At 36.2% G+C, this 16,810-nt stretch overlaps 1 protein-coding gene across 1 annotated transcript in view; it reads left to right on the top strand.

Moving 5' to 3' along the window:
• Positions 1 to 16,810, top strand: part of KY (kyphoscoliosis peptidase) — a 538,508-nt gene that overhangs the window by 175,408 nt on the left and 346,290 nt on the right. Inside the window, exon 7 of the mRNA XM_044073511.1 lies at positions 12,829 to 12,911. Within this exon, the coding sequence (XP_043929446.1) occupies positions 12,829 to 12,911 (83 nt within the window). The remainder of the gene's footprint in view (positions 1 to 12,828; positions 12,912 to 16,810) is intronic.

The following is a 16,810-nucleotide window of genomic DNA, read 5'->3' as shown; positions in this document are numbered from 1 at the left end:
CTTCCAGCTGTCCATTATTGTGAATTACGTATTTCATTCAGATGCCATTAGGGTTATTAAATCCACAACGGATTCAGATTTAGACACAACAGCATACTGAGTCGTAAAGATGCAAACTGGCCTGTTAATCTCATTTCTTACTCTTGTTTGTGATTTTATTAACTCAGAAACAGACACTTTCCCAGGTATTGTACAGACATTAGCTTCCAGTTATAAAAGTAAGCTTTCATAAATTCTTGTCAAAGCACACTACTGGTATATATGTACTGTAAAGGTCCACTTTCCATGTTTTGCTTAATGTCCAAATAGTCATTTCACTCAGAACATAACCTTATTGCTTGGAGAAATTCATCACTTGGCGCAATATATTTCATGGCATTGAATGCCATCTCCTTCAGTGAGGCATAATGTTTTCTCTATATTTTTCCTGGGGATATCAAATTTACTTTCAGTTCTAGTATCCCATGGAAAACAGGGTCTGCTGCATGTGCTTCAAAGCTGCTAGATCATGGCTGACTTGTGCACTGCCATCTGCTTCAAATGGCAAGTGCTTTACTTCCAGCTAGCCCAATCCAAATAAGTTACAGAGTCCTTCTACAACTCAACCCTATTAAAATACATAGCCCTCTCAGAACCCAAACTGTAAGTCCAACACTCCCAGCCAGTCCCTAACCCTAACCTGAAACCTTGCTCTTTAAACCTAACCCTGAAACTCCATTTCAGTCCTAAAACCTAAGTCCTCCCACCTAAACAACTCTTCCATATAACTCCAAACTTTCTGCTACTCCTTAAACCTAAATTTTTCAGTTGCTCTCTGACCAACAACCCCCTCTCATGCCCTAAACATAAATTCCCCATTCGCTACCTAAACCTGAATTCCCCTCTCGCTCCCCAAACTTAAATTTCCTTTCTGCTTCCTAAGCCTAAATTACCTGATCACCATCTAAGCACAATCTCAAATCCAGCTCCCTACCCCTAAGCTTTAATCTCCTAGTGGTCCCTAAACCTAACAGCTACATTTTCACTACCTCCATTTCCTTTCTAGTGGCTGCCACACTTAGCTTACTCAGACTTTGCTATGTGTCCTATGTCAGCCGACAGATTCACTCTCCCTATAACTGACATATACATCCAAACACATAGGTGAACTTGAACATGAGTGTCAGCAGGTGGAAGCTAACAGACATGCAGACAGACGGATGCGTTTGCAGCTCAGGGCTGTAGCCTGAGAGCATCTCAAGCAGATAAGAAGATCCAGGAAAATATTGACACATAAGAACATTTGTTGTTCTGCAGATTCAAAACAAAACCTCTGATTTCCGACACATCTGTTAAGAACTGTGTCAGACTTCCATAATGACCTCATGAGATATCAGTTACATATTATAGGATATTGATATATATATATATATATATATATATATATATATATATATATATATATATATATATATATATATATATATATATATCATAACTGTGTTTAAATAGGTGTATTGTTTCATCTGATATGCTCTTTTGATCTTCTAATGTACATAAATTCTATATAAGTAAGACTTGAGGAAGACCCATAACAGAACTGTTGATGTTTCTAATAAAAAAATCAGCCAAAGAGAAAACATTGCAGTTTGGTATCACATTTCTTAGCTCCAATATAGAACAGCGGATTTATTTTTCTAAAAATTCAGAATATACAGCCAAAAAGTTTGACATTTGCAGTAGGCCCAGATCATGTAGTCCATTGGGATTCAGGGACTATGTTATACCTCTTTGCATTCATGCATTGTTACTTCTTAGCTCTTTGCTTCTTAGAAGAAATAACAAAAAACACTTTAACACCAAAGAAAAGTCCAAAATTGTAGTAATGAGTGCTTTGGTTCCTTTATTTACACAGAATGTCTTTAGATCTGATTCAGCAGTATTATAAAACGGAAGTAGGCCACTCCCTTTTGTCATGCATCATAAGCCTTTCTAACAAACGAGCAATTCTCCCATGGATATCTCGAATGATTAACATCTATAACATAACCTTTAATGCATATATATACTTAGTACTTTTGTGCTGTGTTCCATCTGTTTGCATTTTTAAGTTTGTTCTGCAACCTTATCTTGTTTATTAACAGTTCTGGTAATATTGTGTTTCTGTGTTATTCCACACTTCTATTTCTACAATTAGAATTACTTGTAAAAGGTATCTGTTTTTATTTTCAACCCTGCTGGCCCATACTCCTGTACTTTAATTCATAGTTATGGGTAAACTTTGTACTTCTACCACATTCTGAGACTTGGTCGTTTATTATTGCATTTTTTCCATAAACAATGTTAATGCAAAATTTCTGCACAGTCAGGTGCCTTAAGCTGTAGAAGGTCAATATTGAGAAAATTGTCCCTGCTCCACTTTGTGCTTTAGTGGTTTTATGTTTTGTTTATCTTTTACCTGCTTAAAGTTGCATTCTTTGTCTACTCCATCCCCCACTAACACATTAAACTAAAATTTCTGAAAGAGCTCCAATATTGCCTTTATTTGATTGTATGCCGCTGTAGCTTGCCTGGTAGGTTTCCCCAGCCATCCCATCCTTACTGGTGTTGTTTTAGAATAAGGCTGTGTCTGTGGCCTCCACCACTTAATGATCTGACTTCCAAAGTCACGCCCTCCCCTTTTTCATTGCTATTGAATGTTATATATTTACATACTCCTCCCACACATTATTTAGTTAAAGGGGGTTTAGCTTTATTGGCCTGAATGCACCAGTAAAGAGTTCAAAAGTAAAAAAATGAAAAGATGTGAGTATTTAGAAATCTCAACTGTACAGATTTTTGCAGAATGTCCAGATTTGTGCCTCATATTTTTGTTCCATTTTTCATAAAATTGTAGTTTTCTGACAAATTAGTGGCAAATCATTAAAGATTGAGGTTCAAACTTCATAAACTCCAGAAACTTTATTCTATCAATTTTCTAAGTTTGTAGGAGCAATATTTAAAAATTGTCTCTATTTTCTGGTCTTTGTCCCACTTTTATTTATGGCTTTGTCCAGATTTCTTCCTCTAAGAGGTTGAAAGTATGATTTAGAAGCCATGTAGCTTAAGGTGCCATTTGCATTTATTTTATGGGACCCCAACTCTGTAGCTTAGCTGGGTTTTTCTCAGAGCTTATATTCATACACAGAGAGTTGTAATGACAGAAAATGGTGGAACTCAGAAAAAGCTGAGACCTGAGATAAAGGGAAAATAGTGGAACAAGTAATAGCATCAAGTCTCTGAAAGAGATGCTTAAGGAGAAGGGAAGTCTGAATGAAGAGGTCAAAGGTAGAATCAGAGGGGCTACAGTGAACTGGCACATAGTGTCAGGGCTAGTATGTGGCTGAAGAATTCCAGGACAGCTAAAATTAAGGTGTACAAAATAGTGATGTGACCGGTACTACTGTATAGTACAGGAAACTGGGCAGTGAAAGCAGTGCAGCTGAGGAAGCTAGAGGTGATGGAGATGAAGTGCCTGAGATGGAGGTAGGATGCACACTGTGGGAAAGGCAAAGAAATTATAACTTCAGAGCAGAAGTAAATATAGCTGCAGTTGCAGAGAAGGTCAAAGAGAGGTGGTTCAGGTACATGTGCAGGAAAGAAAATGATTTGGTTAAGAAGATTTGCATGAGACAAGAAGAAGGAAAGAAGGCAAGCGACAACAAGGATATCCAGCAAAGAAATGGCTGAATTATATGAGAGAAGACATGTGACAGTCAATAATGACTGCTGACAAAGGTAGGAGATGGCATCAATAATGACTGCTGACAAAGGTAGGAGATGGCATTAAATCCAGTGAGGTGCAACAGTTGGCCACATGGTGAGACATCAAAGCCACATAGAAATGAAAGAAAGGACTGAGGATAATGATATACAGAGCGACAGATAGATGCAGAGATGGAGAGAGATTCGGCATTATGTATTTATATTACATTACGTATAGGTCAGTCACACGAAAAGATATTTTACAGACATAACATTAGAACCTTGGATTTTTCATTTTCTTTAGTTATGTACTCTCATTGTGTGCTGTCATTCTTTTCAGTGGGTAGGCAATTTTGGAATAGTGTTTTAGCACATAACTACTAAACTTAGTTAATGTTAGATATACGAACTGACCTCATGGGGGACTCATGTCACATTACTTGAGATGACCACCCAAATACACACACACACACACACACACACACACACACACACACACACACACACACACACACACACACACACACACACACCACGGAGTTTTTGCAGTATTTTTATGGCTTTAATTGATAGAGGAAAAATACCTTTTATATTTTTACTTGTCTGATTTTTATAGCTGGGCAGGAAAAGTGGGAGAACTTAGAAAATATGTTTTTACTAGATAGGGTGCAGTTTGATTGTGTTTGTGGGTTTTTTTAGGTTTTCCACTGTTGTTTGCATTTGGTTATGGAGAGTTTACAGATTAGGAGGAGTGATAGGAATTTTAAGGCTAAAATGAAATGACAGGTGTTAGGTGTTCTGATCCTGTTGTTGAGTCTTAGCTTGTAGAATTCCCTTTAAATGAGTTGATGTGGCAGAGGTGGATGAGTGGATATTTATACAGAAGAATCTTCTGGGAAGAAAATTGAAAAAAAAAAAAAACATTTTACTTTAGATCCAAACCCGAACTAAATAAGGGTGGTTTCCAGAATTGGCTGGTTACCTAAGTCAGTGCTCTTGATAATATCAGCAAAGCTGGCACTGGACAGTAGGCTTTGCCTGACATTTTGTAGCAAATTGTTGTTTGGTGTCTGAGAGCAGTCATGGCACTCCAGCCAGCCCAGATGAATGGCTAAAGTCTGGACAGAATGCTGCACGTTGGGACTGTAATATATATTTTTTCAAAGCCTTGCCCAAAAGCAGAAAGGATGGAACTTACCTGATATTTCCGATAGTATTTTGGGGAAAGATGCGTGATACCAACCAGTTTAAGAAGTTTTAAGTAGATCTGCTAATGTCTTTTTGGAGATAAGAGGGAATGTGTCTATATAAAATATATAGTGAAAACTAGCTTGATAAAATACGTACTGAATGATTGCTTGCCAGCTGGCTTGATCAATAGTGAGGCAACACAGTACCAGAGTATATGATAATGGTGAGCACTGTCTGATATACTCTGGTCTTTTTTAATTTCTCCACGTCTTTTGGTTTTCTAATACCATGACGGGAATGGACCCCATTTCTAAGTCAAAGTATGATTAAAGTTTGTGAAATTAGTATTGTTTCAATCTTTGATGTTAGCCAGTAGTGCTCTTTGCAGTACCCGCAATGTACCCAGTAATGACGCTTTCTGCAATTTGCATATTGGTAGCATATCTAAATACGATTGTAAATTCTTTTTTATAAGACCTGTTGTTCCTACTACTATTGGAACTGTCTGGGTATCTTTCTTCCACATTGCTCTCATTTCTGCCTGCAGATCCTGATATTTTATGACTTTGTTTCTCTCTGTATGCAAGACACTGTAGTCACTGGGTGTGGTGATTTCAATGATCAATGCTACTCTTGTCTTCTTTTCTTGGACCACTGTATCCAGTTTTCTATCATCTATCTTTTGAACTGTTGGTAATGGGTGATCCCATGTGATGTAAACTTCATCATTTTCTATGATGCTTTGTGGCTCATGTTTCCAGTGTTTTTCAACCACTTCAATGCCATAATGTTTGCACAATCCCTAGTGCAATAATCTAACCACATTATTATGCCTTTCAGTATACAGTTCTTCGGCCATTAATATGTCGCACCCAGCAACAAGGTGTTCCACTGTTTCCAATTCGGTTTTACAAAACCTACATTTGTCTATTTCTCCCACATGCTCAATGGATTTTACACTATCTTGGGCTACCAATATTAAACTTTCATCTCTTGTTTTGAATTTGCCTCTTCTTAAGCATTGCTGTGTTCATTCCTGATCAACATGAGGTTCTTCCAGAAGTTTTCTATACTTGCAACTATATTTATGCTTTTTCCACATTTCTTGCCTTCTCATCTGTTCCTTCACCTTATATTCTTTCTTTTGTTTTTTTTGGCACATTCAGTTGCTGCCTGATTTTTATCTACTTCTGGTTTGATTTCCATTCCTGCTTCTCCTAAATTAACCAGAGACGTCATCTTAGATTTATTCTCCTCATGTTTCAAAAGTTTCACTACATTTGGGTCTTATGAGGTCAGCAGATATGTGTGGAGTCCCACAATTGCAGATCTATGCATTTAATCAATTTCAAGGAGCCCCATCCCTCCTTCAGAACTGGGAATATATAATCTTGGTATGCACTGATTTTTATAAATCATTTGGTGAGCACGAAGCATCCTTCTTGTTTTCCTATCTAATCTATCCAACACATTTTGTGGCCAGTCAGTCACTCCAAAACTGTAGGTTAGGACAGGAAGAGCAAATTGGTTTATAGCTTGAATTTTATTCTCAGATGTCAGTGCTGTTTTCAGGATTAATTTAAGTCTTCTACAGTAGTCCTTCCTAAGTTTTATTCACATTTGTTTGTGTTTTATTGTTGATCCTTCATCAGTTCCCAAATATTTATACACTCCTTCCTGCTCAAGTTCTTTTATATCACATTCTTGTCCCAAACTGATGTTTTCCTGGCGTTACAGTTTTCCTGCTTTAAAGGTTGCTTTTGCACACTTATCAAGTCCAAATGACATTCTTATATCATCTGAAAAAATTTTGACAACTTGCAGTTGTGCTTTCAGTTCCTCATCTGATGAGCTATACAGTTTTAAATCATCAACAAAGAGAAAGTGAGAAGTTTTTACACTTTGTTGTTTTCAAGGAGCCAGATTACAGCCATGGCCTAAGCTGTTGAGTAAACAGTTTAATGGATTAAGGGCAAGGCAGAATAGTAACAGTGACAGAGAATCACCCTGAAGTATCCCCCTTTTAATTTTTATCCCTGGGATAACAATTTGTCCTTTATCATTTCTTAATTGCAAAGGGGTCTGCCACAAATATTTTGGTTTTCTAATACCATGACGGGAATGGACCCCATTTCTAAGTCAAAGTATGATTAAAGTTTGTGAAATTAGTATTGTTTCAATCTTTGATGTCAGCCAGTAGTGCTCTTTGCAGTACCCGCAATGTACTCACTGGCGTGTTACTACTGTAATGTAGTCGATCAGTGTGGGGTGTATCTTATACATTTTTAAGCACTCTTATCCATGAATGAGGGATATTATCAAATGCTTTTTTGTAGTCAATCTATGCCATACTTAGATTCTTCCCCTTTTTACAGTTCTCCACTATGACTTTATTTAACAACAAATGATCCTTTGTTCCATATGACTTTCTTTTATTGCCCTTTTGTTCTACTGCTATAATTGAGTTTTCTTCTAAATGACTATAAACTCCATCAGCATCAATTCCCATGTATAGTTTATACGTCGTCAGAGAGCAAGTTATTGGTCTATAATTTTTAGGGTAGCTTGCAGGTTTACTCTTAAGAAGGAGCATTGTTTTTCCTGTTGTTAGCCAGGTTGGTGTCTGTTCTGGGTGTGCATATAAATAGTTCTTACTCAAGACTAAATCTTCATGCAAAGATGTTAATACTTTTAACCAGAAGTTAGGTGCTGCATCTGGGCCTGGGGTTTTCCAATTAGAGGCTTTTCTTAACTTTGTTTCAATCTCTCTAGCTGTTACTTCATCCCATTTCATATCCTTTACCTTTAAACTTCTTATTCTTTCTTTTACTTCTTCTATCCATTTAGCATCTTTATTATGTTCCACAGGATCTTCATAGATACGTCTCCAAAATGTATCTGCTTCTTCTTTTTTTGGCAATCTTTCAATTCCTTTTACCTTATTTCCCAATTCTCTATAAAACTTTTTTGGGTCACTTTTCCTTTATATTTATCTGTGTATCTTCTAAGTTTTTCCACCTGTGTTGAAATTTGTAGTTTGTTATTTGCGATAGTGCCTGATAGATCCTGGTCACTTTTAATACTGCACATTGCTTTTATCACATCTATCTTTCTTAGTATTTTTGTTGATCTATTCCCTCTTCTATAGTCTTCTAACAGTGACACTTCTTGTCTTAATTGCTTTATAATTTTCTCTGTTTGATACTTCCATGATGGTATTTGATTTCTCCCCTTCCTTTCCCTCACTACCCTGTGATCTTGTGGTAGAACTTTATCAGTTATTAATTTAGCTGCACAGTAATATATCCTGTTTACTTCTGTTATATCACATGGATCTCTATGGAGAGTCCTAATTACTGTGTTCATTTGTTTTATCAGACCTCTAACTTTGGGGGTTTTATTAACCTTCTGCAGTCTATTTCTTTTATTGATCTTGATATATCTGTCCATGTCTATTAAATCAAGCAATTCTTCTCTTAGCTCATTTTTTCCCATACTGAGGGCACATCCCTTGTTTTCCATTTTCTGCAGACATTCTATAGAAGGTTCTACAGCATCTTCCAGTGACACAGTCTCATCAATTTCATCCTGCGGCGTCCGTTGCTCTATCATATGGGAGCTCACCGACCTATCACTCCTCAACATTGACTGCGTCAGAATTTCCAGTTTCCTGTTCCTTCTCTTGCTCTCTAGCTTCAAGTGAATATTTATTCTGATTTCCTGTGGAAGGCTCCAAATTATCATCATATGGCACCTGACCAGTTGCTTCCTGTTCCACTGGTTTCTCCTTAATTTGGATAGCCATGACTCCATCCTGTTGTAGTGCTTTCTGTATTAGATTTTCTCCATTAAATCCTTCACTTTGCAGGTACTGCATAGCCTCACTTTCTGTTTCTTTAACTTCTCCATTACTAATCTCCTTTTCTGCTTTTCCTCTTTGTCTTATTTTTTGTATTGTAAAATTTTCCATGTCCTGATTTCTTTGTCTGTATTTCTCTTCAAATATCTTTGGTGCTGCTCTTTTTGTATTGGTTAGTTTTGCTTTCTTCTTTGCATAAATATTACACCACATGAAATCTCTTTTTCTTTCCCATGTCCATATTTCTTCTTCATATGTTTCCTGATCTTCCTGTTTGTCTCTGATTTGGGGACTCACTTCATCCTGCTGTGATGTAACCTGTGTTAGACCTTCTACATCAAATACTTCACTTCGCAGGCACTCCATTACTTCAACTTCTATTTTTTTTAACTTCTACCTCTTCTTTTCTACGTTCCATCTTTGTGATATTATTTTTTTTATTGTGAAATGTTCTCTATCCAGATGCCTTTGCCTGTATTTCTCTAAAAATATCTTTGGGGCTGCCTTCTTTACATTAATTAATTCAGCTTTCTCCTTTGCATACATATTGCACCATATCAAAGCTCTCTTTCTTTCATAGTTTCATAGGTTCATAGGTAGGTACTAAGTTATTGGCCCTATAAGCCTAGCCAAAAAGGTACCCTGGCTTTTGCCACCCAAGAAAATTATTTTCCTGTGCCCCTGTCGAGCAGAGCCCAAGAGGTGATCCCCGGGGTGAATTTCCTATTTCCCATCCACTCATTAAGATTTTTCTTGAAGAGTACTAATGAGGAACTTTGATATAGATAGGTAGTTTGCTCCAGAGTATGGGAAGTCTCTGGGACAGGAATCTATCCCTCCAGCATGTTCTGTTTATTGTGGTGACAAGGTTTAGGTCCCTAAAGCGTGTAACTCAGAGGGATTGGGATTTCTTTAAGTGGAGCATGTCCAACAGCTCTGGGTTTGACATAGCTTTGTATGTTAGGCAGAGATGGCCTCTGAGTAGGCGATATGCGATGGAGTAAAGCTGGAGTTTTTTGAGACGGTCTGCGTAGGGCATCTGTTTGAGGCCGAATCCTCTTTGTGAGGTATATCTGCAGCCTTTCCAGCTGCTGTAGATGTCATGTGAGGTACATACCAAAAGGGGCATTGTACTCTATAATGGGTCTAATGAGTGATGAGTAGACGGGAACAATGACCTCTTTTTTCCTGGATGAGAAACCTTTTGTTATGAGGTATGCCACATAGAAGGATTTCCTAACTACTGTGGCAATGTGATTATCAAAGGAGAGACTACTGTCCACCTGTGTCCCAAAGTCCATGTCCCATTCCCATGTCCATATTTCTTTTTTATACTTTTCAAATATCTTTTGGTTTTGTTGTTTATATTTTTGCACTTCCTCAGATACTTCTTTTTCCAAACACATCAAGGTTTCTTGATCTGTATACTGTTTCTCACAAATCTGTTGTACTAATGAACACAAATTTTCATTTGAATTTTCTGACGCTTTTTCTTGTGGAAGTATTTTTCTTTCCTCTAATTGCTCTCTTAATCATTTAGTATATCTTGTGTCTGGAAATTCTGGGCTTTATGCATAATAGTAACAATACATAATTTCATTCTTATCCTGAATAGTCCACTTTACTGTCTTTATGGCTCTTCTTTGGCTTATCAGTTTTTGTGATTTTTGTGGACTGCTACTTCCTTCTATAACAGAGGGGCCATCCTCCCCCTGGGCCTGGCCCCACTGTAGGAATGTTTCCATATTTTGAGGATTCTACATTGCCTTCTTTTCCAGTCCTAGCACCAGTGCGGCTACCAGGATTGGGCACGTTTTTATCCTGGGTCTTGTGCACCCAGCTTTCTTTCTTTAGTTTTTGACCTACTTCTGTCCATGATATATACTATATAAGGACAGTCTATATACCAGTGTCACTTTGATGAGAGTTTGTGAAAACAGGGTCCACCTCATGAAGGTACTCACCAAAAGTTGAGGATGAATTAAATTTCAGCACTACTACTCTCCTTCACTTGCTGACTTTTCATCTCTCCATTCAGACCACTCTGGTGCTATGTGCCTGCATACATGTAGAGCAAGGCTTCTTGTAGTTAAAATTCTCACATAGTGAACATTGAAAAAAGTAAAAAAAAAAAAGTCAAAAGTTACGTTATTGTCATTTAGATCTACACAAGTGTAGATTAAATGAGATTCCATGCAATCAGCTCATCATGGGATAGACAAAAATAAAATCACATACATAGAAAAACAATAATTCATTTATTAATATTATTTCTTGCTATGAAATGTTTTAAAAAGGCAGTAAATGAAAGAACAGTAATGTTCTTCTCTGTTTCCAGGTAGGAGATGTAACAATCTCTTACTTTTATATTTGTTTTTGCATAACTGAGCCATTATTCCAGTCTCTTCCATAGATTTTGCAGTGAATTACCACTTGACAGAATAATGCAAATTCTAAAATCACAATTTTGTCCATAGATGGCTTTATTTATTGATTTTGTACTATTGTTTAAAGTGCCATAAGAACTTCTGCTTTTCAAGTATCAATCTCATGGAATTTATTTATTTAATATTTGTTTACTGGGAAAGAGCAATTTGGAACAAAGCCAATTTTCAGCAGATGCCTGGGGAGAAACATTCCAGATGCATGTCTTTGAAACATGGGAGGAAACCAGAGCACCCAGTGGAAACCAGCATGAATGCAGGGAGGACATGCAGACTCCGCACAGAAGGCACCCAAACTGAGAATTGAACTGGAGAACCTCTTGCTGTGAGGCGACAATGCTACCGTTGCACCACTCCGCCATCCAATGTTGTAGGAAAATCAGAAAAAACTATTAAAGCAAAAAAGTGAAGTTTAATAGTGCTGAAAGTTTTTGCCTGCTGTCTGTACACTTTGTATAACAGTGCAGAAGTGAAAGTTAGACCTCTGACCAGTGTAGTTCTATTTAGACTTCTGTTCAGTACAGTTCATTCATATTTGCTGGCATATAATTGTGCCTGCATTACCCACAGAGTATGTCACTTATTTATATTCTGTGACACAGAAGTGCAACATGATTTTTGTACTGTGACAGTAATGACTGTCTTGCTACTGGTCATATTGGTTTACCTATAATCAGGATGGCTTCTTTTAGGGTGAAACCTGAATGCACATACCTCAATCAGAAATAAACCAACATGGCTGTTGATTATTGCTATTATAGTAATATTATTTCAGAAAAATATATTTTACCTTTCTAAGTAACTGCAACATACATTAATACTTGCTGTTTTACTGAAATAACTCAGAGGTGACATCTCAGCCAAGTATAATAACCCAGTATATCTGTTCATTCACATGCAGTACATGCAGGTACATTTCCACCTACACAGTTTCCTTGTAAACAATGAGCATATGTTATATTTTTAACTTTTAATATATTTTTCCTAAAGAATTTTTTACAGCAAAAAAATCCATTATGTGCAGGATCAGTGCGGTATTTTGGTCCTGCAGTACACATAAATATCGTTTAAACGTTTGTTGTTTTAGTCCTTCTTGTTGATTTCTTTATAGGCAGTAAGTAAACTCTATTTTATTATTCGACTATGAGTCATTTTACAGTAATTGTTATAGTCTACTTTGACTGGAACAAAGACTATTATATTTGGAGAAGCAAATGGTTAAATGGAGGAATGCATTTAGCAATCATTTAAATAAAATAGTATTGCTGTGGCTGAAAGGCTGCAATATGAATTATGTACCACCATTAACATTTAACCAGCATCTGCCTTTCTTGAAGGCCATGGTTGTGTAGAGAAGTCTGTCTGAGAGCATCCGTCAGTCAGTCATTGTATTACTGTACACCTTACTTTAGCTGGTATTATCTGTTACTTTGAGCTTTGATTTTGTGGTGTAACTTTAAAGAAGTGTATTTTATCAAAAGCAGTTACAGGCTTTTCAGGCTCACATAAAAAGCTTCATTATATTGGAGATCTAATGAAAAAAAATGTCATCCCTAAGTCCTCTCGCTATTAACATGAAATAATATCTGTATTGTGTTTATTGTGTTTTAGGACATCAGGCAGATCCATCATGTCTGAAATCACAAGCCATTGACCTGACGAAATTTGAGAAGCTGGATGCATATGCTTCTAAGGTACGTTCTGGGCAGCACTGAGACAATTATCCAAAAAAGTACTAAATAAATATTTAATGTAACCAAGGGTGATGTTTTAAGTTTAAGGAGGTTACATGAACTTTGTCTGAAGTGGAACTGCAGTGTAATCATTATTTTCATAGAGTCATTATAATAATTATACCAAATAATCTTAATTGACTGATCATTCTGCCATTATGGTTCAGGTGTCCAGTGGCACTCTTGGCAGAAAAAAAAAACTTGTTAAGGGCAACTCAATAAATCAAAAGCATTTCTTGAGACTTTCTGCAAGTTATGCAAAGCAGGGTTTTTTTCAACTCCCCCAACATCACTACCAGTCATAACTTAATATACACATACTCAGAAATCACAGGGCCTCTGGACTAAGGGAATTAATTAACTCTTAAATTGTACATCTTTGAAACTGCTTCGTTAGTTGGCTACTGTCAGTGGTTTTTCTCCTGTTGGGAGACTTGAGTCCAGTTTCTGCCTAGGAGCAATCAGTTATCCAAAGGATAATGTATACATCAGGGAGTAATCAGCAATAATGCAACATGCTTCTGTAAGACCGGATGCCTGGTTTGTCTTTCCTTTTTTTCAATTTCCCTAAATGTTTTAGGTTTCTAATACCATGATGGGAATGGACCCCATTTCTAACTTAGGGTACAATTAGAGTTCATGAGGTTAGTATTGTTTAAGTCTTTGATGCTTGTCAAGAGTGCTCTTCTCTGCACCTGCAATGAACATAACATTTTTCCTTCTGCAGTTTGCATGTGTTTACAAGTATTGGTATAATATTTAAATACAGTTATAATTTTTTTTTTTTTATTAGTTCTGTTGCTCCTACTACTACTGGAATAGAGTGCATATCGTTTTTTTCTACCCTGCTTTTGTTTCTGATTGTAGCTCCTGGTATTTTATGACTTTGTATCTCTCAGCACATAAGACACAATCATTGGGTGTGCAGTATGAACGATTAGCATTACTTTTGTCTTTTTTTTCTTGACTCCTAATATGGTTTTCTTGCATCTATTTTCTCAGCTGTTGGTATTGGATAATCTCATATGATCCAAACTTCATCATTATCAATACTGCTTTGTGGTTGAGGTTTCCAATGCTTTTCACGTACTTCTGTGTTGCACTGATTGCACAATTCCCAGTGCAACAGTCTTGCAATATTGTTGTGCATTTCAGTATACATATACGTGTATCACACTTAGCAATGATATGGGCAGCTGTTCCAGTTCTGTTTTACAGTACCAACATTTATCAGTTCTTACATGTTTTCAATAGACTTTGTAAACCAAGGTATATAAAGCCCACTGCCCTGGGTTGCCATTATTAGCCTTTTTGTAACACCTTTATTGAATTATCACTTGTGACATAGGCATATTTATATGTATGTAAAAGTAATCGAATGCCATTATTAGTCTTCCATCTTTTGGCTCAAATTCACATTTCCTTAACCATTCTGGGATCAAATCTTGGCGAACGTGATTCTTCTAGGAATTTTCTAAACGTTTCATTATATTTCAGGAAGTTCCAATTTTCTTTATTTCTTTTGTTTTGTTGGCACTTTCAATTATTTTATGATTCTTTTCTACTTCTGGCTTGATTTTCATTTTCAAGACTTTCCAAAATACACGTGCTAAACTAAGCCAAATGCCACTTTAGACTTTTTTTCTTTATGGTTTAGAATTTTCACTATGTTTGGGTCTAATTATATCAGCAAATATGAATTCAATCCCAAGACTGCAGAGCTATACATGTAGTCAGTTGTGTGAGGGCCCATACCTCCCGTAAACTCTTGCTATGCACTGTTTTATATATATTAAGCATCTTTCTTGTCCAACTGATTCAATGCTGTTTGGAGGCAGCCATTCACCGCAAAGCTGTAACACAGAACAGGAGGAGCAAATTGACTTACAGCTTGAACTTTATTCTTAGATGTCAGGGCTGTTTTCAATATTAGCTTTAGTCTTCTGAAGTGTTCCTTACTGAGCATTATTCTCATTTGTTCATGATTTATTGTTAATCCTTCATCTATTCCCAAATATGTAAACACTCCCTCCTGCTCAACTTCCTTTATATCACATGCCTGCCCCAAACTGATATTTTTTAATGCTGTATCTTTCCTGTTATAAATGTTGCTTTTACACATTTATAAAGACAAAATGTCATTCTTAGATCATCTGAGAAAGTTTTAGCCCTTTGTAGTTGTGTTTTCAGATCCTTATCTGATGAACTATACAGTTTTAAATACTTCACAAAAGTAGATAATATGTATTTAACTGAGGATAATTTCCAGAAGTTCAGCTACAACCATAACCCAGTCGATTACGTACACAGCTTAATGTGTTAAGGGCTAAACAAAACAGGTAGTGGTGAGAAAAAAATCACCTTGAGAGAAAAATATGCCCTCTGTCAAGATTTAGCTGCAAAGTGGTTTGCCACTATTTAATGGCCAACATACTGTAATTGATCCATGTAGGGTGCATATTATAATTTATAAGCATTGCTATTTATCTGGGATGCTACTAAATGCTTATTTGTAATTGAACCATGCCATACTAAGATTCTCCTCTTGTATACAGCTATTATAGCTTTATTTAACAATATATGCTCCTTTGTAAAATATACGTTTCTTTTATTTACTTTTTTTCTGTTGCTGTAATTGAATTTTTGTAGATGGCTATAAACACTGTCTATATCACTTCTAGTATATTATTTATATATTGTTAGAAGACAAGTTATTAGTTTATAGTTCTTACAGCTTCACTGTTAAGCAGTACATATTTTTTCCTGTTGTTAACCACAATGGTATCTGTTTGGGATGAATATATAAGTAATTTTTACGCAGAGCTAAATCTTTGTGTAAAGATGTTAATGCCATTAGCCAGACGATAGGGACTACATCTAGACTCAGGGAGCTTTCCTGTTAGTAGCTTTTCTTAATTTTGTATCAGTTTTTCATCTCTTTCATATATCCTCCATATTGGTTATTTTCACTATTTCTCTTGATTTTTCTGTTTATTTGACATGTTTTTTTTTATGTTCATCGGGGTCTTCATAAATGTATAGCCTACATCTGAAATGTTGCAATGTTGTCCTAAAACTCAGAAAAAAAAAATAAGAAAACTTAAGCAGCAGGTATTTGTCTGATGCAGCAGATGAATCCAGTTGATTGCCACAGTATATATATATATATATATATATATATATATATATATATATATATATATATATATATATATACACACACATCTCTCTCTCTCTCTATATATATATATATATATATATATATATATATATATATACATGTGTGTGTGTGTGTGTGTGTGTGTGTGTGTGGTGGGGGGGTGACGATATGAGGTACTGCCAGGTCTGCAGATGTGCAACATATGCCAACACAGCTAGCTGGAGTTTTGTAAAAAAATATATGTCATTTGTGTATAAAGTTGCTTGTGTTAAAAAATATCAACAGTGTGCCCTGCTGGAAAGAAATGAAATGTACATGTATTATTGTAACTGAATTAAATGCATATGTTTTGACAGAGGATATTGAAAGAGAAGAGGTTAATCTCAAACTTCAAAAATAGTAAGAAAATTAAAGTCCTGGGCATAGGCCATAAAAATGTTATCCGACAGATTTGAATGAAGCCAGAGATGCAATGTCTGTAAGAAGTATGGTTTAGTAGCTCCTTTAGGAAGAAGGGAAGTAGTCTATCATTTTAGGACTTCCAGGAGCTGCTGCAGATCTGATCAATACTCTTGTGTGTGTGTATTATTGACATGTAGGTGCTAAAATCCTGGCAGCTTTTAGTATTGGTGATAGTGCAGTAACCAGAAGTCAGATATCCAGATGTATGTGATATAATTCTGTACAGAAATGATGTTTT

Source organism: Protopterus annectens, chromosome 6.part0 (assembly GCF_019279795.1).
Source record: "Protopterus annectens isolate FY-2018-M chromosome 6.part0, PAN1.0, whole genome shotgun sequence".
In the NCBI taxonomy this organism is placed as follows: Eukaryota; Metazoa; Chordata; order Ceratodontiformes; family Protopteridae; genus Protopterus; species Protopterus annectens.
This window is presented reverse-complemented; position numbering and strand designations above follow the sequence as displayed.